This window comes from Heteronotia binoei, chromosome 12 (assembly GCF_032191835.1).
Source record: "Heteronotia binoei isolate CCM8104 ecotype False Entrance Well chromosome 12, APGP_CSIRO_Hbin_v1, whole genome shotgun sequence".
Taxonomy (NCBI): domain Eukaryota; kingdom Metazoa; phylum Chordata; class Lepidosauria; order Squamata; family Gekkonidae; genus Heteronotia; species Heteronotia binoei.
In genome coordinates this window covers 60,444,481-60,468,474 of record NC_083234.1, presented here as the reverse complement: position 1 = coordinate 60,468,474, position 23,994 = coordinate 60,444,481, and the positions used below count along the sequence as shown (strand labels likewise).

The 23,994-nt window shown below is 46.4% G+C and overlaps 1 protein-coding gene across 4 annotated transcripts in view; it reads left to right on the top strand.

Annotated features, from left to right (window-relative positions):
* GARNL3 (GTPase activating Rap/RanGAP domain like 3) overlaps window positions 1–23,994 on the top strand; it is a 149,216-nt gene that overhangs the window by 19,341 nt on the left and 105,881 nt on the right. For 2 of the 4 annotated variants that reach the window (XM_060251124.1, XM_060251123.1), the window contains exon 2: window positions 22,726–22,795. In XM_060251124.1, the coding sequence (XP_060107107.1) occupies window positions 22,726–22,795 (70 nt within the window). Of the gene's footprint in view, window positions 1–3,238; window positions 3,455–22,012; window positions 22,113–22,725; window positions 22,796–23,994 lie in introns of those variants that run through there. The other 2 variants (XM_060251126.1, XM_060251125.1) reach the window with 2 other exon arrangements.

Genomic DNA, 23,994 nt, shown 5'->3' with positions numbered 1-23,994 from the left:
ACAGAAAGGCCTTTTTTCTGTTTCCATAATACTAAAACATTGGCGAACCCAATGAAGTTGATGACTCTGGAAGGCTGAAAAAATGTCTTAAATATATTCCATCGATTGCTAGCAACATCACACCTTTATTGGCACAACATCTAAAATATACTCAGGATAGATCACCCAAGAACTTTTCTTAGCATAATGAACGTGCAAGATGCACAGCCACAGGATGTGGTGATGGCTACTGGCTTTAAAAGAGGATCAGACAAATTCCTTGAATTATAGGCTCATGGATGGCTGTTAGCCATGATGGTTAAATGACTTCTCTGTGTTCAGAGGCTGGATGCAGCTGAATATCAAATGCTGGGGATTGATCAAATAGGTCTTTTTTACATTCTTATATGGTAGGTACATAAATCTACATGCCCTAATCGCTTCTTAAACGTACACCGAATGTCTTATATAAATCATTGCGAGAACAGAGATGGATAATTGAGAATTTAATTTCTCCTCACCCCCACCCTCATCTTTTAAGATCCTGCATATGGAAACACTTTTGTGCCTCTTGAGAATTTCCACTATGCACATTCGGCCTCTTCTCCTTCCCCTCTTCTATCTGTAAGAAATTGTATGTGCTATTTTGGGAGCGAAAACCCATAAATTACAGGATGATGACGCTCCTGGTATTGTTCTTTAATTGAATTTAGCTCCTTGTTGTCTCTCTGCTTCCCTGAATGTTTCATGATTAAAAGAAGGAGCCCTGCCAGATCAGTTCAAAAGTCTGTCTAGCTAAGCAGTCTGTTTCCAACAGAAGCCTACCAGATGCCCCGAGGATCTCACAAGCAGGGTGCGAAGACAACCATCATTCTTGTTGTTTGTTTCCAGCATCTGTTATCTGGAGGTAGATTGCCTCTGAACACAGAAGTTCTACTTGGCTGTGTGGTATCTCCAGGCAATGGCTTGATCCCTTAACAAAAAAGCCTTCTGAGGTTAGACCAAAGTGTGAGGCCAGTGGCATCTTTTAAGTCCAACGGAGTTTAATTTTGGGGAGACTGTGACTATCAACAGATCTTGTGATAGTTAGTTCCTGAACTGCAATTCATTAACAAGTTTTGCACTAGCCACCTCCTCTGGGGATTTAGGATTTTTCTCCTGCAAGATTAGAAGGTGTAACTTTACTTAGGATGGCACTGTATAAGCATTTACTACTGCTTTGGCAAAATCTGAGACTCCCCATATATTACAGGTGCTAACTTGTTTAGCATAACTAATGAAATGTCTGTGTATTCTTCTTGATTAGATTTGAATGTGACATAATTACATTTAATCCTGTACTTCTTGCATTTTGACCAGACTCTTTTCTCCATACCACATAATGTGGAACAGGTGTTCAGTAAGCATAAAATACAGGTGTATTTAACTATATGTTAATTAGACTATATTAGGGTTGCCAACATCCAGTTAGGACCTGGAGTTTCCCCAGAATTACAAGAGATCAGTTCCCCCAGAGAAAATGGCTGCTTTGAAATATGGACTCATGACATTATACCCACTGAAGACCCTCTCCGGGATTCTCAGTTCTGTGATTCTTGATGTCCATTTATCCTTTTGGTGTAGGTTTTGACCTGTTTGCCCTATGTAAAGAACTGAAGGGCACTGTTGGCATTTAATGGCATATACAATGTTAGAAGATGAGCAAGCAAATAAACCCAAGATGGTGTAATTGATGTATAATGTATTACTAACACATTAACTCTTGTATTTGTATGCTAATTTACTGCCATTCACAGATCTTACCAGTCACCATAATCCAATCTCAGCTAATAATCATCCAATATTTATACATCTTGACTCTAACTGGCCCTTCCTGATAACGCCCCCGCATATGTAATAGTTCAGGAAATCCTGTTTCACTGCATCTGACGAAGTATGCTTGCACATGAAAGCTTATACCAACATGGCTTCAGACCAACATGGCTACCCACCTGAAATTTATCTGGCCCATAGGGTTGCTAGCCTCCAGGTGGGGCCTGGAGATCTCCTGCTATTACAACTGATCTCCAACTAGCAGAGATCAGCTCCCCTGGAGAAAATATTAACAAGGAGAGAACCACAGAAATGATTATCCAATTACAAAAACAGGCCGTGGCCAAATAACTAGTAAACTTCAAATTTTCTTAAAAGATAAATACACTAATATCAATATATGCAAAATTCATTTGCATATATTGACTCTCAGAAGTCCTACATGAGTTCCTTCTTTCCATAAGCAACATATAATAACAACATTGCATATTTTGCACAAACACTTCTTTGGACTGGATTAATAATTTTGGAATATGTTTATTATGTAACACAAATGAATTTTGCATATATTAACATTAGGGTGTCTATCGTTAAGAAAAGCTGAAGTTCATTAATTTGACCACAGTCTGTTTTTGCCCCTGAAGAAAATGGCAGCTTTGAAGGGTTGGCTCTATGGCGTTGTACCATGCTGAGGCCCCTCCCCTCCCAAATCCACCCCCAAAATCTCCCAAGTATTTTCCAACACAGACCTGGCAAGCAACCCTATATCTGGGTGTTGGGCTACTCATACATTCTCAACCTAACCTCACAGATTTTATGTGAGGATAAAATGGAGACCAGTGTTAGCTGCTTTGGGTCCCCACTGGGAAGAAAAGTAGAGGATAAATGAAATGAACATATTCAAACAAGTAAGACCATGTATGTGTGAATATGTGTTTACACCAATGATCCCTCTAAGCTGCAGAGTCTTGTGAGCAAAAATTCTACTTTGTGAGCTACTGGTATTAAAGGTGTGAGGTGCTACATAAATTAATGCGCTTTGGGGGGGGGTCATCCTTCCTGAGCTAAGATAAAAAATGTGTGAGCTAGCTCATGCTAACTCAGCTTAGAGGGAACACTGGTGTACACATATGCTTTTGCTTATTTAATTTCAGTTGAGTGCGTGTGGCATAAATCTTCAAGCAGTGGATGCTGTATGCACATGAAACAAACACACTTTGAGAAAAAGGGCTACCTGAAAAATGAATGCGACTTATACTGCCTTTAAGGACCATAAATCCCAGTATTCCTTGAGCCTTCAGGGAATACTTATTGGCTTCCCAGCCACGTGAGAGGCGGATGTTTTGGTTGTAGAGGCGCTTGTAATTGGCTTGTAGAAACCTGGCCTGCCGAGGTGTCTGTTATACCTGGAACAGACTTCTGATTGGCCGGAGAGATGCGAGCGTGCCAGCTGAAGGCTGTTATTGGCTTAAACGAGGAGACGGGGCGGACGTCGGTGGCTCCGTGAAGGGAATGTTGGCCACTGTATCTACTGGACCTTCGGCGCCAAACCGGAGCGGCAGCCGGTCTCCGGGACGAAGGAATGAGTCTCGAGAAGCGAAGCAAACATGGAGCCAACCGGCGCCGAGGCGGTGTATCCCCGTCTCTTCACCGCCACACAACGGTAGCTAACGGTCGGGATATCGGGGGTGGGGCTAAATGGGGGCGGGCCGCTGTCAGGTCCCATTGGCCCCGCCTAGGGGCGGGGCGCAATGAAGGGGCGGGAAATGGTGTTTTTCCTCGGGTCGGGATTCCTGTGCTTTTAAAAGAGCTGCATGACAGGCAGAAGCTCCAGAGGTGCAGCTCCAGCAAATATAGCACAGGGTTGCCAAGTCCAATTCAAGAAATATCTGGGAACTTTCGTGGTGGAGCCAGGAGACTTTGGGGGTGGAGCCAGGAGCAAGGTTGTGACAAGAATAATTGAACTCCAGAGGGAGTTCTGGCCATCACATTTAAAGGGACTGCTCCTTTTAAATGCCTTCCATCAATTGGAAATAATGGAAAGGGGCACCTTCTTTGGGGGCTCGTAGAATTGGATCCCCTGGTCCAATCCTTTTTGAAACTTGGAGGGTATTTTGGGGAGAGGCACGACGCTGCAAATTTGGTGCCTCTACCTCAAAAAATACCCCCCCCCCCAGTGCCCCAGATACCCACAGATCAATTCTTCATTATACCCTATGGGAATCGGTCTCCATAGGGAATAATGGAGTGCCCAGCAGACATTTCCTCCCCCCCCCCCCCCGCTTTCTGATGACCCTTAAGTGGGGGCAGGGCCTCCAAACCGGGGGATCCCCTGCCTCCACCTGAGATTGGCAGCCCTAATACAGAAGTGGTTCTGAATCCTAGAAAGGCTGCATGGGCTGGATTTCTGCTACCTAAAAATACAAGAGGGGGGAGTACAGACAAGAATAGCCACATGCTTATATCCTATTATTTTCAGCTGGGGGTGAGGGGGGAGAAGATATTGCACATCCGGGAGCCTTCCTGGTTTAAGAAAAATGGCAATGGCAAATTACTGGACTGAGGACGGCAACATCTGTTTATCTATCTTTGGGAATTGGTCTTTCTTTATTGACAACACATGGAAATGTAGCAGTGTCCAAAACAAGAACAAAATCCATGCAAGTGTTACCTTTTATTGGGACCGATCATATGGACACAAAACAGTGTGTGAGCTTTCAGGTTCACCAGAAATCTTCCTCAGGATTTTACAAAAATAAAAGGGGAAAGGGGGGGGAGCGAGAAGCAGATGTCTCAGGTTGTGATATTAAGACCTGGTCTTTTCAGCATCCTGTGCAAAATGCTGAGCAACCCTGTGGCTGGTGTGGGATTGTATCATTGGATTTCTGGGAGCAAGAAATAACAAATGGATTCCAGTAATCCAAGCATCTCTCTAACATGAAGCAATTGCTTCATCTTGGAGGGAGGGGAGGGGAGCTTTCTTTCCTGGCAGGGGGACCAAGTGATGAGAATCTGTTTTTACATGTGCAACAGCAGGGCCACTTGCAATCCAGATAGCAGGGCACTGATTGTATGGCGTTTCATTTCTACCATTCATTTCTACAAAATACACAGGGCACTGATTGTATGGCGGCTTCCCATGCCATTGGCTTGACTTCTGTTTTCCCAGGCTTGCATTACATGTTGCTGCATGGGCCTACAACTGCCATCACTTGCCTTAAGGGCTAGTGAGGACAGCTTTGGGTTCTGGTTGGGGAGAAAAATGGAACTGAGATGAACTTCATGCATGTGCTTCAAATACGCTTTGCTCTCCAATGAGGAGCCAAAGTGGCTTACAATATTCTGCTCTGCCCCATTTTATCCTCACAGTGGCAGTCCTGTGAGGTAGGCTAGGCTCAGAGTATGTGACTGGCCCAAGGTCTACTAGCAGTCTTCCTTGGCAGAACTGGGGATTCAAACCTGGGTCTCCCAGATCCTAGTCCAGTGAGCTCTCAATGCTGCATCATGCTCACTGTCAATAAATATTGAACTGAATAAATAAATGGGGGGGGGGGCTCCAATGGTAAAGGCAAGGGAAAGCTTAAAACAGCAGCTGCTGGATGTGTGCTGGGTATATATGTATTTCTCAGTAACCGTTGCAGGTATACAATGGGAGAGGAGTTGAAGGTGTTTGCCACAGGTTGTGGCTTGGTGATGTCTGGAGCGGCAGTAGCCCTGTGGATATATTTATTGTATATAGAGTCCTAAATATGCACGGGCATTTTACAGAGTACAAGGATGGGCCCCTCCTCTGTAGAGCTTACTGATCTGACACAAGACTTTCCTCTGCAAGCCGTTTTTCCTCACTCCATTGCTGTTTCTTTAAAAGATATTTCACCTTGTCAAAAACATGACTGGTCTTCCCATAGAAAGAGCCTTTTCACTTGATGCTGCTGTTTGCGGAAAGAAGATGCAGTGTGGACACCATTGGTTTAGGTGGCTTTAAGTGAAGGCTGGGTAAACTTATGGTGGAGAGGTCTGTCAACAGCTGTTAGCTAGAATTTCTGAACAGAGACTCCATGTTCATAGGCAGTGTACCTGATATTGGAAACAAACAATAAATAATGTCTTCTTGCTTCTATGCTCATCTTTTGACCACCCAGATGTATCTGATTGGTGGGGGCCTGGAGTCCAAGCCCTTTGAGGAAAGGCTGAGGGACTTGGGAATGTTCCATCTAGAAAAGAGAAAGTGGGTGGGGGGCATGATTGCTTTCTTTAAGTATTTGAAGGACAGGGAGCTGTTCCTGTTGGCAGCAGAGGATAGGACTCGCAATAATGGGTTTAAATCATGGGCAGAAAGGTACTGGCTGGATATTTGGAAAATATTTTACAGTTAAGAATAGTTCAGCAGTGGAACTGACTTCCTAGGGAGGTGGTGAACTCCCCCTCTCTGGCAGTCTTCAACCAGTGGCTGGACAAACATTTGTCAAGGATGCTTTAGAGTGATTCTGCATTGAGCAGGAGGTTGGACTAGGTGTCCTGTGTGGCTCCCTCTAACTCTATGATACTTTGATTCTGTGGTCTTCATTGAAACAGAATATTGGAACAGGTGAATCTCTGATCTGCTCCAGTAGAACTCCTGTATTTATAGGCTAGTCTGTATCCACAGCCTGAAGCCTGATTGCTGGGTTTCAGCATCTTTGGAATAGGGATTTTATCTAGTGTGTATATATATATTCCTGCCTCTAAAGAGTAGGTTGTTCTTTCTTCCCCTGATACACCAAAGTCCTTGTCTAAGGCTGATAAAAGTACTTACGTGTAGTTTGAGTTTAAAGAACTGGGGTGGGGAGAACCTCTGTGGTTAGAGAAAGGTTTAATATTTTTTCAGTAATTAAAAAAATGTTCACCAGTGTTTTGGGAAACACCAGAAGAAGCCAAGAAGGGGGGAAGACAGATATGGGTCACTGACTCCTCCTCCTCCTCTGAAAGTTATTTTTAAAACGTTTTGCCATGTGTCTATTTATCATGAAATTATAATCAGCATCCCAGATTCTGCTGAAAGATAATTTTTAGTGTCCCATTTCAGTACTATCTGCAGACAAAAACTTTTTCGTTTTAAAAGATGCTGAAATCATGAGTTCAGCTGGACCAAAGATGCAAAACTGAATGGGGACAGAATTGCAGCCAACAGGGTTAGCTCAGATACTGAAGTGAGTTTAAAGGCTATGAATTTGTGGTATGGTTTAGGAGGCATCAAGTCATCAATAAAGGTCATCTAAAATATGCTGCCTTGGGATGCTTCTCTGACTGGATTCAACAGCCTTCTGCAGTGGCAGGAGCAAGAACCCTTCCTTCAAGGGTGCACACTGGTTTCCTAGAGGTCAGCACTGCCTCAAAGAAGATGCTGTAGGAAGCCTGCATGCTGAGGATGTGCTTGGTGCCATCTTGGATGTGGTTCTTTTGGAGGAGGTTGATAGGGGGAGAACTGTTGGGAAAGAGAGAGAGCAGCAGAAAGACATAAGGTAGGCAGGTTTGCATAGGGCACAGCTGATATGTGAGTGGAGACTATTTCCAGGGACATAAAGAACAGATAGGGCAATCTACCAGGAGGATGAAATGCACACTATGACCATGCATTTCTGTGTTGGGGGCAGTCTAATTGCTCCAGACAGGCCTTTCCTATGCAGGCACAGGCTGTGTGTTCCACAAGCAGCCTAGTTGATGGACATAAAATCAGGGCAGAAGGTTATCAGAATGCAGGACAGTCAGCGCCAAGGAGTCTTGAAACAAGGGACATAATGACAGATGTATTGTCTCAAGGAGCCATAGCTTGATGGTGGCATGCTTGCTTTGCATGCAAGATGTGGCTGGGAAAGATCCGAGGCCTTGGAGAGCTGCTGTCTTTTGGTGAAGGTGGTACTGAGTTGGATGGACCAACAGTCTGGTTACGGAAACCCAGGAGAGAACTGCAGTTGGGAAGGTCCTCTGGCTTAGGAGCAGATGATATGTTTTGCATGCAGAAGGTTGCAGGTTTGTTTGTTTGTTTTCAATTTATAGCCCACCCTTTCCCAAATGGACTCTGGGCAGGTAACAACAATCAATAATACAAGATTCAAATCAAATGCATATAATAAAACAATATACAATCTAAAAGCAATAAAACAATCTAAAAACAAGCTCCAATTCTGCAGTTGGTAATATCAGTTGCCTCCACTCCTATACATCCCCCAGCTGGTGTAAAATAAATGGGTCAGCAGAGTTATATCATAAGGGTCCCAGCAGCAGGGAGGCCACAGAATAACAAAATGTCTACTGCCTCAGTTGAATGCCTGGTGGAACAGCTCTGTCTTTCAGGCCCTGTGGAACTGCTACAGAACTGCAACTCTGGCATTTACAGTTAAAGGTTGTGGGCTACATTTACTGCTCTGGAGAGTTACTACCTTTTCAATGCATTAGGATAGATTAGGGATGGCCAAACTGCGGCTTGGGAGCCACATGTGGCTCTTTCACACATATTGTGTGGTTCTCAAAGCTCCCAACACCCCATCATCCTGCTTGGAGAAGGCATTTCTCTCTAAATCACTTCTCCAAGTCAAGCCAGCTGGTGGCCTGGAGAATGCATTTCAAGTTAAAGTCACTTTCTTTCCACCTCTCTCTCCCTGTTCCCTCCCTACATCTATTTTCCTTCCTGCCTGCCTGCAGCTCTAAAACATCTGACGTTCATTCGATGTGGCTCTTACATTAAGCAAGTTTGCCCCCCTCCCTAGGATAGATTATTGGCCTTCAGATTTTTTAGGCACAGGACTTGTCTTTAATGCCCAGACAGGAGCATTTAACCCATCACACTACAAGCCCAGGACAGGACATCAAGTAACATCAGATTCACATGAAAGGAAGAGGAGGAATCAGAGTTGTGCCCTTTCTGGGGGGGTGGGATGGAGCTCTATGTTGCGAGCACACAGAGAGCATTGGTGGACCAAATGAAGCTGACTTTGGCTGAGTCAGAACATTGCTCTGTCAAGGTCAGTACTTCCTACTCTGACTGGCAGCAGCCATCCAGAGTCTCAGGCTTTCACATCACCTCCTTCCTGATCCTTTTAGCTGGAGATGCCAGGGATTGAATCTGGGGCCTTCTGCACGCCAAGTGGATGCTCTAACCCAGGGTTTCCCAAACTTTTCTTTCCCGTGGCCTGGTTATTTTTACATTTCTCCTTCGTGACCCACTAAAATTTGGGGGTGGAGCCGGAGACAGGAATTATGTCATTTCCTGTGGTGTCAAGGGCCAAGTGATATCACTTCTGGGACACACTGAACCAGAACTCCACCTTTTCCTGTGATGTCACTTCCAGAATGTCCACTAGTGGGGCCAGGGCACTGGAAGCTCTCCCATTGTTGCTTCCCCCCTGCCAGCACCAAGAATACAGACAGAGCATCACTTGCAGGGAAAGAAAGAAAGAGGGGAGAGGGCAAAGAAAAAAAGCCTTCCTCACCATCAGATGACCTCAGCCAGCAACAATTCTGCTCAGGGGTCATTTGGTAAAAAAAACCCTAGCTGCTGGAATGCCCACTCCCCGCCTCTCCTGGCTGAAAAAAAAACACACACACCCTTCTTTGCTGCCCAGGCCTCTGGGGGAAATCTTCCCAAAAGAACTTACTGCAAGGCACAGGAAAGCTCATACCTTGAAGAACACTTCATGGGTCTAAAGTGCCAGTGGGCGCCAACTTTTCTCTCAAACACTGGAAGGGGGGGAGAAGGAAGGAGAGACAGCCCAGCTCCTCTCTGCACAACACAGAGACGGGGGAAGGAAGGAAGCCAAACAGAGCTCAGACTTTGCAGCCTGTGTTAGTCTTCAAGGCTAGCTTATCTCTGCACAACAGAGAGATGGGGGAAGGAAGCCAAACGGAGCCCAGGCTTTGCAGCCTGTGTCAGTCTTCAAGGCTAGCTTTTATCTGCACAACAGAGAGATGGGGGAAGGAAGGAAGCAGAGCAGAGGTCATGCTTTGCTGGGGGCGGGGCTAGCTTTGGCTTTTCTTGTGACCCGGTAGTGAGGCTTCCATGGCCCGGTACCGGGACATGACCCTGCAAATGGAAAACACTGCTCTAACCAGTGAGTCATGCCCCCTCCCCAAATAGTAGGCTTAGAGAAGACAAAGGAAGGGGTGAGAGAGGGCAAAGGAGGACTTTTGTGTGTGTGTGTGTGTGTCTTAGCTTCCCCTTGCTAAAAAGAATGTGCTCTAGGGCTGCAGACCCTTCCTTCCAGACCTGCTGATCCTCTCAGTGTGTGTAAGGAATTGCAGGAGAATTGGCACCCTTGCTTTCTACACATGAGCATGAGTGGCAGGTCTTCTCAAAAGGTGGCAACAACTGGCAGCTCTGTAGGGGCTTCTGACCCCTGGACCGAAGACCACTGGGGTCGACAACTGAGGCAGTTGCCCTAATCTGGTAAAAGACAACTTTATATGGCCAGTTGGCTGAGTGGCTGTCGTGTGCCAGAGAGAGGCCACACCCATTGAGTTCCTGACCCCTGTGTCGGGATGCAATGTAGGTAACACTTGGACTGCGGCCTGCCCTGGAGAAACCAGCCATCAGCTCTTTTAGCAGAGCCAGCATAATATGTTTCCCAGGTGCCCTTGCTTTTCTGCCTTTAATTGTATCCTCATTGTTGAAGCTGGAAAACGCATCTTGGAGTCTGCCTGCTCTTGACGCTAGACAGGAAAAGGACCCTCCCCCTTCCCCCTCAAACAGCCAGCTGTAGAGTTTTCTGTTGGAGCGAACAATAATATTTTTCCATAGCTCTCCCAGAGCCTCCATTTCTATAAATCAGTTGCTTTACCCAGAGCCTCTTTGGGGAACTCTTCCTCAAAAAGCTGCAGCGTGAAGCTCATTGGATGGTTTCCAGCTTTTGCTACTTCTCATGCAGGAGAGAACCTCAAGTGGGATTTTATGATGGTCCAAACAAGAGCCTGTTGTTGTAAGCAGCACATGGATCTCAGATCATCAGCAAAGAGGCACAGAAAATATACCAGAAGCAAGAAGGTTGATGCCGATTTGCATAAAGCAGGCATGAATTGGGGAGGGAGTGCCCAGCCATGAGGTGTCATACATCCTCTGAATTGTTCGCCTGACTCCCAGATCTCCTTTTGAGAAATGCCACAGGGGAAGGAAAGGTAACGTATTCAGAGTGTCAAAGCACTGCTGTTTAAACAAGGTTGGAGGGCTTTGCAGAAATTACTTGAACTTTCCCCCCTGTGCCACCACTGCAACTACAACTAGACTCTTATCTGGGAGAACCGGGTTTGATTCCCCACTCCTCCACTTACAGCTGCTGGAATGGCCTTGGGTTAGCCATAGCAATCACAGGAGTTGTCCTTAAAAGGGCAGTTGGTGGGAGAGCTCTCTCAGCCCCAACCACCTCACAGGGTGTCTGTTGTGGTGGGAGAAGATATAGGAGATTGTAAACCGCTCTGAGTCTCTGATTCAGAGAGAAGGGCGGGGTATAAATCTGCAATCTCCTTCTTCTGCTATCAAAAACACTAGGAGTTGGGTTCCATGGAAATTCTCCCAGACATCATCTTCCATATGGAGTTCAGTGAGTGTACAACTGCAGATCAAGGAGGCTGTACCATGGAATCCAACTCACCCTGTGGTGGGTGGGGCTGAGAGAGCTCTCCCAGTAACTGCCCTAGACCAGCACTTTTTCTGTTTGCTTTGGTTCGTTCCCCCAATACAGAGCCCCCTAGGATCAGCCTCAGGGCTCCAGAAAGCCAATATTAGATGGCAGAGAGCATGGGGACTTTCAAAGAAAGACCCTGACTTAAAATTAGTCAGCAACCCACAGCATGAGCACCACAGGAAGAGTTATAGCTTCAAGACGAGCTATAGAGCCCTGGTCCACAGAAACAGCATTGAGGCAAAGCGGCAGTCTGCAGTTGGAGGGGGAATTGATGGAGATCACTGCCTCTGTCTTCCAAAGACTTCTGGCCTTAAGCCTTCAAAAAAACACAGTTGGAAGATCCACCCCAAAGGCAGTTGGTGTCATTGGAACAAAGTAGGTGTAATGTCATGGTGCTGTACTCAGTAAGTGAGCACTTACAGTGTGCTCTCCCATGGCTGCATGTAGCAAGGGGAATATGGTTGTAAGAGGCAGGTTTCTTGGAGGACCTTATTTACCATCACTGAATGAACTGCTAGAGCCCTGTGAAGGACTCTGAGCTTCCCAAGAAACATGGTTTGAGAACAACTTCTCTAGGAAGCCAGACTCTTCATTAGCACTGGCTCAGCCATCACTTACCATGTATGACTTGGGGTTAGCTGCTGTGAGCACTGTGACTTACTGCCTAAAGAGGCCTAAAGTTAACCATAACATGGCATATGAACAGCAGTGCAAAGATGTTCTTTTCTCAAGTGTTTCTTGTTAATGACACCTATGATTTCATCAAGAAAAGCAGATTTCTTATGGAGACTGGCTGCAGCCCAGAACCCCTACCACCTTGCCAGGTGTTTGCTTAAAATTCTACCTGCAACTTTGTCCAAAAGAAAAGTCCTTCCAAACACAATTATTTCTATGACGGTTTCTGTGGCAACCAGCACACCCAGCCACAGAATTAGACTATAGGAAGGAAGTGTTTTTTTCCCCTTTCTTTTTTAAAAAAATCAGCTAATTTTTGCAGGATTTACTAAAAAATGTGCTAGGTGCAATGTTCTCATATAAAACTTTTTTTCATATCTAGGACATTCAGAGATGGCTAATGGAAAACTTTTCCACGTGCACCATTATTTCCACCTAGAGTTTTGCAAAGTGCTTCTTCTGCATGGGTTTTCTATCTTTTTAAAAAAAGCATTATTGGTGACCAAAAAAGAAGCAAGGCCAGTTTCCATGAGCTGAGTTATTGGATTAAATTGCTGCTTGTTGCAGACGCTCAGCTCCTCTGCACAATTAATTTAGGCTTTGGAACAAAATAGCTTATGGGACTTCCTCACTCCCACACAACAAACTGTAAAAGGAGGAAGGAGGAAAATGGAGCTGGGACTCAAGACCAAGTGTGCCAAAGTAGGGTTGCCAATCCCCAGTTGGGGGGGCGGGAATAAAAACAGGGGGTGGGATGAGGCTGGTTCCCATGGTGTATAATGGATCCATGGGTATCTGGGGCCCTAGGCAGCTCTTTTTTGAGGTAGAGGCACTACATTTTAAGCATAGCTGCTGGTGCCTCACTTCAAAAAATCCCCATGTTTCAAAAAGATTGGATCAGGTGGTCCAATTTTATGAGCTCCCAAATAGGGTGCTCCCATCCTCCATTGTTTCCAGTGAAGGGAAAGCATTTAAAAGGAGTGCAGTCCCTTTAAATGTGATGGCCAGAACTCCCTTCAGAGATCAGTCGTGCTTGTCACACCCTTGCTCCTGGCTCCACCCCCAAAGTCCCCAGATTTTTCCTGCATGGGACCTGACAACCCTAGGTGCCATCTTAAGATGAGCTATACCCTTATTTCCTAAAATAACAACAACAACAATAATAATCTACCTCTGCAGAGACCTGCTTGAGGCAGCAGAAAAAAATAAGATGAACTCATAACAATTATTAAAATTAGCAATGGTTGAACACCTTGCAGCATACAAGTACACAATAGCCCAAAGCACAAAACAGTTACCACCCTAAATGATTCTCATAGCTGCCCTTAGGCTAGAAGCAGCTTGTAAAAACAGTTTAAAAACAAACAAACCCTAGTCAGAAGAAAATGTTTAGGCTGGATGCTTAAAAGAGAGCAGGGTAGGCATTTGGCAAGCTTCAAGGCAGAGGGCATTCCTCAGGCGAGATGACACCACTGTAAAAGCTCTGTCTCCGCTTTCCATCTGCCTTACTTCAGGAGGTAAGGGCATAGAGACCAGAGCTTGTGAGGAGGATCTTTACTAATGTGCTGGATTGACTTCAGTGCACTTAGAAGGCCCTGCTTAGGATGGCACCAGTGTTCCCTCTAAGCTGAGTTAGCTTGGGCTAGCTCACAGATTTTTAGCCTTCAGCTCACACATTTTTATTTAAGCTCAGGAAGGATGACCCCAGAGCAGAATAATTTATGCAGTAGCTCACAACTTTAATGCCGGTAGCTCACAAAGTAGAATTTTTGCTCACAAGACTCCACAGCTTAGAGGGAACATTGGATGGCACTGCAAATCATGTGGAGTTTTGGCTGTGTAGAAGTAACCTGGAAGTTCCTGTTTCTTCTCAAGGAAGTCGCCCAAATGCCAGGTCTCACAGGGTCAACCCTAGTGTAACCAGTCACTGCTCAGATGCTCGTTTTGATCTTGCATGGTCTGCAAAGTCTAGAATGAGTGGGTGGGTGGGAGGAAGAGGCCTTGCACTCCTGTTGGCCATGCCCAACTGGCAGTGGGTCACCTAGCTCAGCAGAGAGGAGATGCGTTTGTCGTGGTCCAAGATTGGGACTTTTTAAAACAGAGCATTAAGTCTGCTTAAGGCTAACCCACATAAGAGATTATGCTTGGAACTGTGTGTTTCAACAAAGAGTAGGAGAAGGTCGGATGGTGTTTCCCTTCCTCACTGCAGGACCCTGTGGAACCCTCCTGGCCCTTCCTGACTGGTTGCTCTTCATGAGTTGCCCTTCATGAGTTGCCATGTGAGACCTGGCATTTGGGCGACTCCCTTGAGAATAAACAGGAACTTCCAGGTTACTTCTACACAGCCAACACTCCACATGATTTTCAGTGCCATCCAATGTTCCCTCTAAGCACTGGTTGCCCTTCCTGAGTAGAAAAGGGTAAGTGTGACAGGACCCCCACTCCTTGTGATACACCCCAGGCAGCTGTCTAGGCCAGGGGTGACCGGACTTGCTTAATGTAAGAACCATATAGAATAAATGCCATATGTTTGAGAGCCGCAAGACATGAACATCAGGTGTTTGAAAGCCACAAGACATGAACATAAGAACATAAAAGAAGCCATGTTGGATCAGGCCAATGGCCCATCCAGTCCAACACTCTGTGTCACACAGTGGCCAAAAAACTCAAGTGCCATCAGGAGGTCCACCAGTGGGGCTAGAAGCCCTCCCACTGTGCCTCCCCAAGCACCAAGAATACAGAGCATCACTGTCCCAGACAGAGAGTTCCAACAATATGCTGTGGCTAACAGCCACTGATGGACCTCTGCTCCATATGCTTATCCAATCCCTTCTTGAAGATGAGAGCCAGTTTGGTGTAGTGGTTAAGTGCATCGACTCTTATCTGGGAGAACCGGGTTTGGTTCCCCACTCCTCCACTTGCACCTGCTGGAATGGCCTTGGGTCAGCCATAGCTTTGGCATAGGTTGTCCTTGAAAGGGCAGCTGCTGTGAGAGTCCTCTCAGCCCCACCCACCTTGCAGGGTGTTTGTTGTGGGGGGGAGGAAGATAAAGGAAATTGTGAGCCACTCTGAGTGGAGGGCGGAATATAAATCCAATGTCGTCTTCTTCTTCTTCTGTCTATCCATGTAGCCGCCACCACCTCCTGTGGCAGTGAATTCCACGTGTTAGAGGTTTGATGATCAGATATTTGAAACCAGAGAGAGGAAGGGGGGGGGGGAAGGCAAATAGATGGGGGGAGGGGGAGGGAGGGAGAGGTGGAAAGAAAGCAATTTTAACTTTAAATGCATTCTCTAAGCTGCCAGCTGGATTGACTTGGAGAAGTGATTTAAAGAAATAAATGCCTTCTCCAAGCCAGCTGATGGGGTTGTGGGGGCTTCAAGAGCCACACAATATGTGTGAAAGAGCCACTTGTGGCTCCCAAGCTGCAGTTTGGCCACCCCTGGTCTAGACAATGTTGATTTCCTTTCACCCCCATGCACCTTTTTACTTAAGGCTGGGCATTTGACCAGTATATTATCCAGGCAAATGTCCAATAATGGCTCATGGATTTGTAAAGCATTAACTTTGTTATCAGTAGAATTATAAGATAGTGAGCTTGTTTAATATCACTGCTTGTTTGACTGTTCTGTGTTTCCCCCCCTTACTTAATAAACTTTATAAAATGCATTGTGGATAAGTTATGTATTGCATCTGATTTTCCCCACTATAACAAATAAAATACAGCATTAATTTGATTATTAGACATGGAGAGGACAATAACACCACCAGATTTGGCACTTACATTAATCCCGAAGCTCAGTTAGCTAAATGTTATGTTGAAACAACAAAATGCTCTTTGAGGAAAAGAAACCCCAGCCTCTCAATGTGTTTGTTCCTGCCAGTTGGACAAGGTTGAAATAGTTGACCGTCTGTTATTGTATTGAATGGGGACATTTGGTTTCTATACATAACTCCAATCTGAACAAATTTTCCAGGCAGGCCTGATGCATTTTATATTTCCCTCCTCCTTTCAGATTGTCCTAACGAAACCACCTTTAAGGGGGCCAAATTTTGCGCCTTGGCATGTATAACAGGGAAGCAGCTGGTCAAGCCTATGAAATCAGCCTATTACGTGCCTTTGAATTTTTATTGTATGTAGATGCGCTGATGACTGTGTGTGTCAGTCTTGGTTGATCTATGGCCGCAACAAAGAAAGATCAATATATAAAACTTTTTACATGGATGGTCTCAGGCAGCGTCCTCACCCAGTGACGCCCGCTTCCTTGTTCCTGTTTGAAGATCTCTGCGTTCATAGCAAGCGGCTGGTACATGAAGCTTTTTCTGTGCTGCTGAATTTGCCACTGGCTGCAACAAGGCTCTGGGGGGAGCAGGGATGGGACCGTTTTCTCCCCCTGCTCTTGCAGACAAATGACTTAATGCAAAAGAAAAGCTGTTCCTCTCCCCGCACAGTAGCATTTTGGCTTTGCGGAACGTTTGACTAGGATTGATGACCGTCAAAATAATCGGCAGGTAATTAACCATTGTGCCAGCCCTGTTCCTGCTCCTTAGTAGGACTTTGCTTGCAGGTAGGCCTCAGCTCCCAGGCAGGCTGCAGTGGCTGCTCTTCAGCAGAAGAGGGTTTTGAACCCTGATTAGGGTTGCCATGTCCAATTCAAGAAATATCTGGGGACTTTGGGGGTGGAGCCAGGAGTAAGGCTGTGGCCAGCATAACTAAACTCCAAAGGGAGTTCTGGCCATCACATTTAAAGGGACAGCACACCTTTTAAATGCCTTCCCTCCACTGGAAATAATGAAGGATGAAGCGCCTACTTTTAGGGTTCATAGAATTGGACCCCCTGGTCCATCCTTTTGAGACTTGGAGGGTATTCTGGGGAGAGGCACTGGATGCTATGATGAAAATTTGGTGCCTTTATCTCAAAAAGCAGCCTCCCCAGATACCCGCAGATTAATTCTCCATTATACCCTATGGCAATTGGTCTCCGTAGGGAATAATGGAGTGCCTAGCAGACATTTCCCTCCCCCCCCCCGTTTTCTGATGACCCTGAAATGGGGGGAGGGCCTCCAAACTGTGGGATCTCCTGCCCCCACCTCAGGATTGGCAACCCTAACCTGATGTCTGTAGCTACCATTCCCCTCCTATCAAGTCAGTGGCTGGAAAGACACTGATGTAAGGTGGCTGTACTGCTGGGCTGCCCATTTACAATCCTTCCAAGTCAGCACCTCCCCCCACCCCCCGCTTCTGCCAGTATGGAGCCCATTTCTGTGTTCCAGGGTCTTGGCACAGCAAGGGTCCTCCTGATGTCTGATAATTCGTAAACGTGTAGGTTCTGTGATTAGGAAGCCAAGGACAGTATGAGATTTCCCCCTCCCCCTTCAGCATGCTTTTAGTGGCCATTTGGAGTTTGAGCTGGGTAATGTATGAGGACTGGGGAAGGCAATGGCAAATCACCCCACAACAAAAAGTCCACCAAGGAAACATTGTGATGTGATACCACCCCATGGACTGGCAATGACTCAGTGCTTGCACAGGGGGCTACCTTTACCTTTAATATATGAGGGGCAGAAGGGAGGGGGGAGTGAAGCCTCATTGCTTCCTGCGCTCTCTTAAGAGAACACTTTATGGAGATGCCCACATCGAAGTGGGTAAAGGGAGGCTGGCATCGCTCCTCTCAGCGTGCCGTGAATTAGGTGTTTGTCTGGGGTACCGGGAGGAAGGAGAGCCCAATTCATCTGCCCCCTTCTGGCACCCTAGGCAAATGCCTAGTTTGCCTAATGGGCAAGCTGGCCCTGTGAGCAACAGGCATTCAGAAGAGATTCTTAGAAGGGTGTAGCAGAGAATTCTGTTCACTGAATGAAGAGATGGTCAATGTGGACAGTGGAAGCTATCCTGCTTTGGCTTTACAAGGAAAAAACTGACTTTCTCATGCTATCTCCTCTCCCATGGAGGTGGGAGCCTTCCACAGGGCCCTGGAGGCCTACTTCCCCCCACCCAATGTCAGCCTTGGCTTTATTTTCAGGGTTAGCCCAGAGCCAGCTGGGAGACAAAGCCATGGGGAAACTCACCGCTTCCTTTCCCAGCTGGATCTGGAATAACTTGCCGAAAGCCAGCCAGCGGCCAACAGGGCTGGAATCCAGGCCAGGTTTGATATTTAGCCAAGTGGGGCAGACTGTGGGGATGATCTCAAGCACAGCTTGGGAACCAAGAACACGAGTTGGACTGGGAGCAACACAAGAATGCCAGGAACTGAAATCCCTGGACCAAGGTAGGGTTGGGAGAGCTGTCTAGCCTCAAGCAGATTCCAGGACTTTCCCATCACGGGTAGCTGACTGAGACTTCTCTTCTGCAATTTGACCGAAAGCTCACTTCTTATATCCCCATATGTGTTTTTCAAGCTAGGCCACCCTGTGTGCCTGTGGGGAGCTCTTTGCTCCTGGGGAATTTGAGTGTAAGGATAGTCATTTAGAGCCACAACAGGCAGCCCCTTCCTTGCTGCATAACTGCACTGGTGGTGATGAACAATGCCATCCTCAGCAGAGAAGGTTGTCATGCTGTTCAGGACTGTCAAGGACCCAATTGCACTCCAGGTAAAGTTAGGGAAGAATTACCTCTCCCTCTCAGTGGATGTCAATTGGAAGGAATTAAGGCCAAAACAATGAATTGTCTAGAGATATAGAAGACAGCCTTCTACATGGATGGATGCTTTTGCCTCCAAAGGACTCTTCTTAAAAATGTATTTAATTTAATTTCTCTTAGCACACAGTTTGGAGGGCCTGAGTGTGTCATGAGCAGGCGCTGCGGTGGTGAAGATTCTGTTGCCAGTTAGTTTTGTTCAGTGGCTAGCTCGCTTAGAGGAGGAAAAGGTGTCATGAATTTTAATAGATGCAGTGGATGAAATGTGCCATCAAGTCACAACCAACTTATGGCAATCTTGCAGGGTTTTCAAGGCAAGAGACAAATTGAGGTGGTTTGGCAGTGCACGCCTCTGTGTAGCGACCCTGGCCTGGACTTCCTTGGTGGTCTCCCATCCAAGTTTTAACCAGGCTAGTTTTCATTGTATTGTGGAAATCCTTTTTTGTAACTCTAGCATGTTGTATTATTAATGCCTAACAGTGCGATCTAAAGCAGAGCTGCACCATTCTAGGGCTACTGACGTCAATGGGCTTAGAAGGGTGCACTTCTGCCTAGAGGGCACCATAAGATCCCCCAAACCTCCTGAGGATTTCTGTATGGTAATTGTGGCAATGGGAGGTTAAAGGCTGCCAGGGCGGGCCTTTCCTCATCCATCCCTGGGAGGTGGTGGTGTTGTACTACCAAGGTATGGCTCAGAGTAGGTTGATACAAAGCCTAACTGTGCATCTCCCCCCCCCCCCCCCCCCAATATTTTTTGAACCAAGCTGAGTGCTGTTTTGATAGAAAGGCAGGCAGAGTAAAAATATTCAAAATAAATAAAGTTTTTGAAATATCCCAATCTTAGAGAATAGTGTGTGTGTGGTTTGGTCCCCCTTTAAAAAGAGAGAATTTTTTGTGGATTGGCCATTGAAAATAAAGTTTTGGCCACCCTCTACCTCCTTGATGGCTGAAATCACATCAGCAGTGCCAGGGGTGTAATTCTAGCAGGAGTGCATTTGCATATTAGGCCACACCCCCTGATGCAGCCAATCCTCCAGGAGCTTACAAAAAAAGAGCCTTGTAAGCTCTTGGTGGATTGGCTACATCAGGGGTGTGTGGCCTAATATGCAAAGGAGCTCCTGCTAGAATTACGCCCCTGAACAGTGCCCTGCCAGAGAATCAAATTGGAATGTTGATATCTGGAGACAATTGGAGATGCCCGGTAATTGCATCTGTCCTTTGGAAGGCTACTTAGCTCTTTTCATTTATATGCACTGTGCAATTTCCCATAATTTGCCCTTTAGTTCTGGAGAGGGGGCACTGTTGCACGTTTGCTGTCTGATTACTTTGGATGGGTCTGTCACTGTGGTTTTACCTGAAGCGGCACCTGATGGAAGTAGAGGGGGTGTGTGGAATCCTTTGACAAGAGGAAGTGAATGTTTTTTAATGGCTGTGGATGTTTCCTGAAGGGGAGGAGGAGATGTCTTATCAGAGCAGGACAAATCTGTAGGTAGTTGTGTGGGAAAAATCCCCAAACAGTTTTTGTCCTTGGGCAGGTATACATATGTGTGAAGTAACCCCAGTTTGGAAAAGAGAGAGGTAAGTGGAGAGTTGTGTTAGAGTGAAACACTTTGGGGTGCTAGATCTGTCTCCCTCTCCCTGTGGATCTGCTACATGCTTGCTTCTTTACTTCTGAATATGTGCTACTTATATATTTGTGATCAAGCAAAATATTGAAAATTGTCATAAGTCTCTTTTGCTCTTACACAAAGATAGCTTTGCATGCTGTTTAGGGCAGGGGTAGCCAAATTTGCTTAACATGAGAGCCACATAGAATAAACATCAGATGTCTGAGAGCCGCAAGACAGGGACGTCAGATGTTTGAGGAGCCGCAAGACAGGAAGGAAGGAAGGCAGATAGATGGGGGGAAAGGGAGGGAGAAGTGAAAAGAAAGCAGCTTTAACTTTACATGCATTCTCCAAGCTGCCAGCTGGTTTGGCATGGGGAAGTGATTTAAAGAGACAAATGCCTTCTCCAAGCTAGCCGACGGTGGTGGGGGCTTCGAGAGCCACACAATATGTGTGAAAGAGCCACAATTGGCTCCTGAGCCACAGTTTGGCCACCCCTGGGTTAGGGGAATTGGACAGCCTGCGGCAACCATGAAGTGGTGCAGGGCACAGGATGGACTTCTGTCTATCACATTTTATCCCACTGCTGCCTCCAAGGGTCTCAGTGGTGTTGGGGGGGTGTCTTCTCTCACAATAACTGGTGATGGCATGGTGGCGTTTAAAGCACGGGAAGGGGAGCACATAACTTGTGAACGGTTTGTGTTAACCAAACTGGGGCAGAGGAGGCATTCCCATGTGATTCTTTAAAAACTTCATATAGTTCAGATACAGTGGTGAGCCATGGTTTGGCACTATTTGAATCAGCTTGCGGGATGTTTGAACTGGCACACTTTCTTCTCCCACTGTGTGCAACTAACCACTGGGTTATTTTCTCTTTGTGGCAAACCATAGTTTATACCCAAACAAGGGTTTGTGCTTTTTCTGCAAGCTGGAATTCCAAACCAGGATCACTCACACCTGTGGGTTGGGTCTTGCAGGTCAGTTATGCCTCTGGTGGGCTTTATTTATTTAGTTATTTTGCTGCAAGGGGCTGATCCAACCACTGATTGAAGTCTCGGTTTGTAGGGCGAGCATAAACTATGGTTTGCCGGTATTAACGGGTAGCGGGTTGTGCCACTGGGAGTGGAAATAATTGCTTTTACACAAGAGGAAGAAGGATGCAAGCCCAAGGACGGTTCTCCGTTTCCCCAGCTTATCCACATGACAGCAAATGGCTTGATGAAGAACATCAGAGCCCTGTTAGATTCCCTTGAGTTCATCTTCTTGTTTCTCACAATGGCCAACCAGATGCCTTCAGGCAGCCTACAGACAGAAGGAGGAGGTTCTCCCCCCTCCAGTCAGGAGTATTCTGAAGTATCCAGCTTTCCCATTCAGCGGTGAATTTGCCTAACCCCCTTTCTAAGCTGTGATTATCCCCCCTCTGCCTTCTTCTGAACCCTGGAAACCTCAGTGTAATTTCATCTTGCTGCCTGCTGGTAACCCCAGCTGTGACAAGAGCCCAAGCCTGCATGACTTCACTGGTTCACACCCGCCCCCTTCCCCTTTCCTCAGCAGTCCCTCCCCATAATTAAAATTTAGAGGGGGAAGCTTCTCTGGGGCAGAGACCCTCCCTCATCTCCTTTGGCTGTAGGGAACTCTGCCACCCTCTATGTGCCTCGATGGTGATGCACGCACAAGGGGCTCTGATCTCTCATGACGGCTAGCGAGGCTTCTTTCCGTGAGAACTTACTCTTTGTCACGGAGACCCGGCAAAGGTCATTGATATTGTGTGTGTGTGCTTGTGTGTGTGTGTGTGTGTGTTTTAATGCAGAAATGGGACAATCCCCCCTCCCCACGTAACCCCAGGAATTGCAAAATGTCCTAAAAAGAAAGTTTTTAATTGCAAGGCAGCTTGTTGTGTGCGAGCTAACGCTGCAGAGGGGAGGTGGCCTTGCTTGCCTTTTATCATCTTCCCCCCTTCCCTTTCTTTCCTGCATTTGAGTCTGCTTCAGGGACTCTCTTTGGTCAGAGGGAGAGTCTGGCAAACGTCATTCCAGCCACCGTCTGCCCCTGTCCTCCTCTATCGATCATCCTGCCGTGACTAAATATTTAATTGAATTGTAGCTCTCTCTTTTTTTTGCCTTCCCAACTGAAGGCAGGCAGGGCAAGCAGCATCCCACCCCTTCCCCCTTCTTTCGGCAAGGCAGCCTCCGCAATGGCTGCGAGTGGTTGTGCATCTTTCGAGGGTCTCCCGCAGTGGTGAAGCCGCGCGCTGCAGACCTCCTTCGGCACAGCTGAGCAGGGGGGGGGGGATCTTTTTCTCTCTTTTTTTAAAGAGCTTGAGGGGGCCAGTTAGCTATGTCTACTGATGAAGCACTTCTATTCCAGCTCTGTCTCCGAGGACCTGGGCTGTAGACGGGGAGAATTCAGCCGAAAGCATTATGGATCGGTAGAGTTGGTAAGTTTTTCTTGAATAAATATATATATATATATTTTAAATGCAGCCTGTTCCGTACACCTGAAAAGCTTTTGTAAATGGTCTCGAGCGCCTCCTTGGAAGGACCCCGCCAGTTCTTGGCTCGCTGTGTTCCTTCCCCGGCTGAAGCGGTTACGACACAGAAACATCGGAAAGAAGCTTGGGTTTCTCTGGACTGGGTTGAATATATTTCTGCTGTTGATTTTTTTTTTAAAAAAATCTCGGTTATCTCATTGGGTTAAAAAAACATTGTGTATGGTTGCCCTGCAATTGCCTTAAAAAAAGAGATGTAATTGGAGCTGGTTGCTCTTTTGCAAATCTTGAGGTCTGTGTGAAGAATGGGAAGGGATCGTTCATTGTTTTGTTTACCAACCTGGATAGAAATTGATACGAGAAAGGGAGAGGTAGTGAAAAGCCTTGTCTTTAAAAGACATAATAATACAATTGCTCACATCCCATGTAGATTTCCCACCCCACCCCTGGGGGGGGGGCACCACTTTACATTCCGAGGACCAAATGAATATTTTGACTTTTGAATGGAGGCTTTAAAAAAAAATTGCAGAAAGCATGGCAATTGCTGAATCGTAGATGCCCTTGCTCTGGTAATTTGGAATAGCATTGTACAAGTCAGCTATAGAAACAGCAGTGTACGGAGAGAGGGAAGCCCTCTTTTTGACTGTGGCACAGTTGTGAGGGGCTCATGAATGGAATGCATGCTGGTGAATATGCATTCAGCACTCGGTGCCTGATGGATGGTTGAAGTGGAATACTGTGGCATGGAGATCAAATCCGGGTGTGTTTTTTACATCTGGTATAAAGAAGGCCAGTAATATGATAAAGAATCAAAGCCGCAGATGTTCTGTCTCCAGCTAAAGGGGTTACTCGCTTCTTCCCCATTATCTTAAGGTGTTTGGGAAAGAAATGGATATCATTTCTCTCACTTTCTCTTTGGCCTTCAGTCTGTTGACTGCAGCTCAGTCATATTTTCTTTGGCATGTATTTCAGGAAGCGATTCAGTAAATCACCTAGGGCCAAAGAACTCATGACTTTGGGGGCCTGTGATGAGATTCTCTCCCCCCCCCCCCGGCCACACTTGTAATAGAGCTTCAGAAAGGGGAGTCTGTTCCCTCCACACACACATTTGTGATAGAGCTTCAGAAATGGGAGTCTGTTTCAGTTGT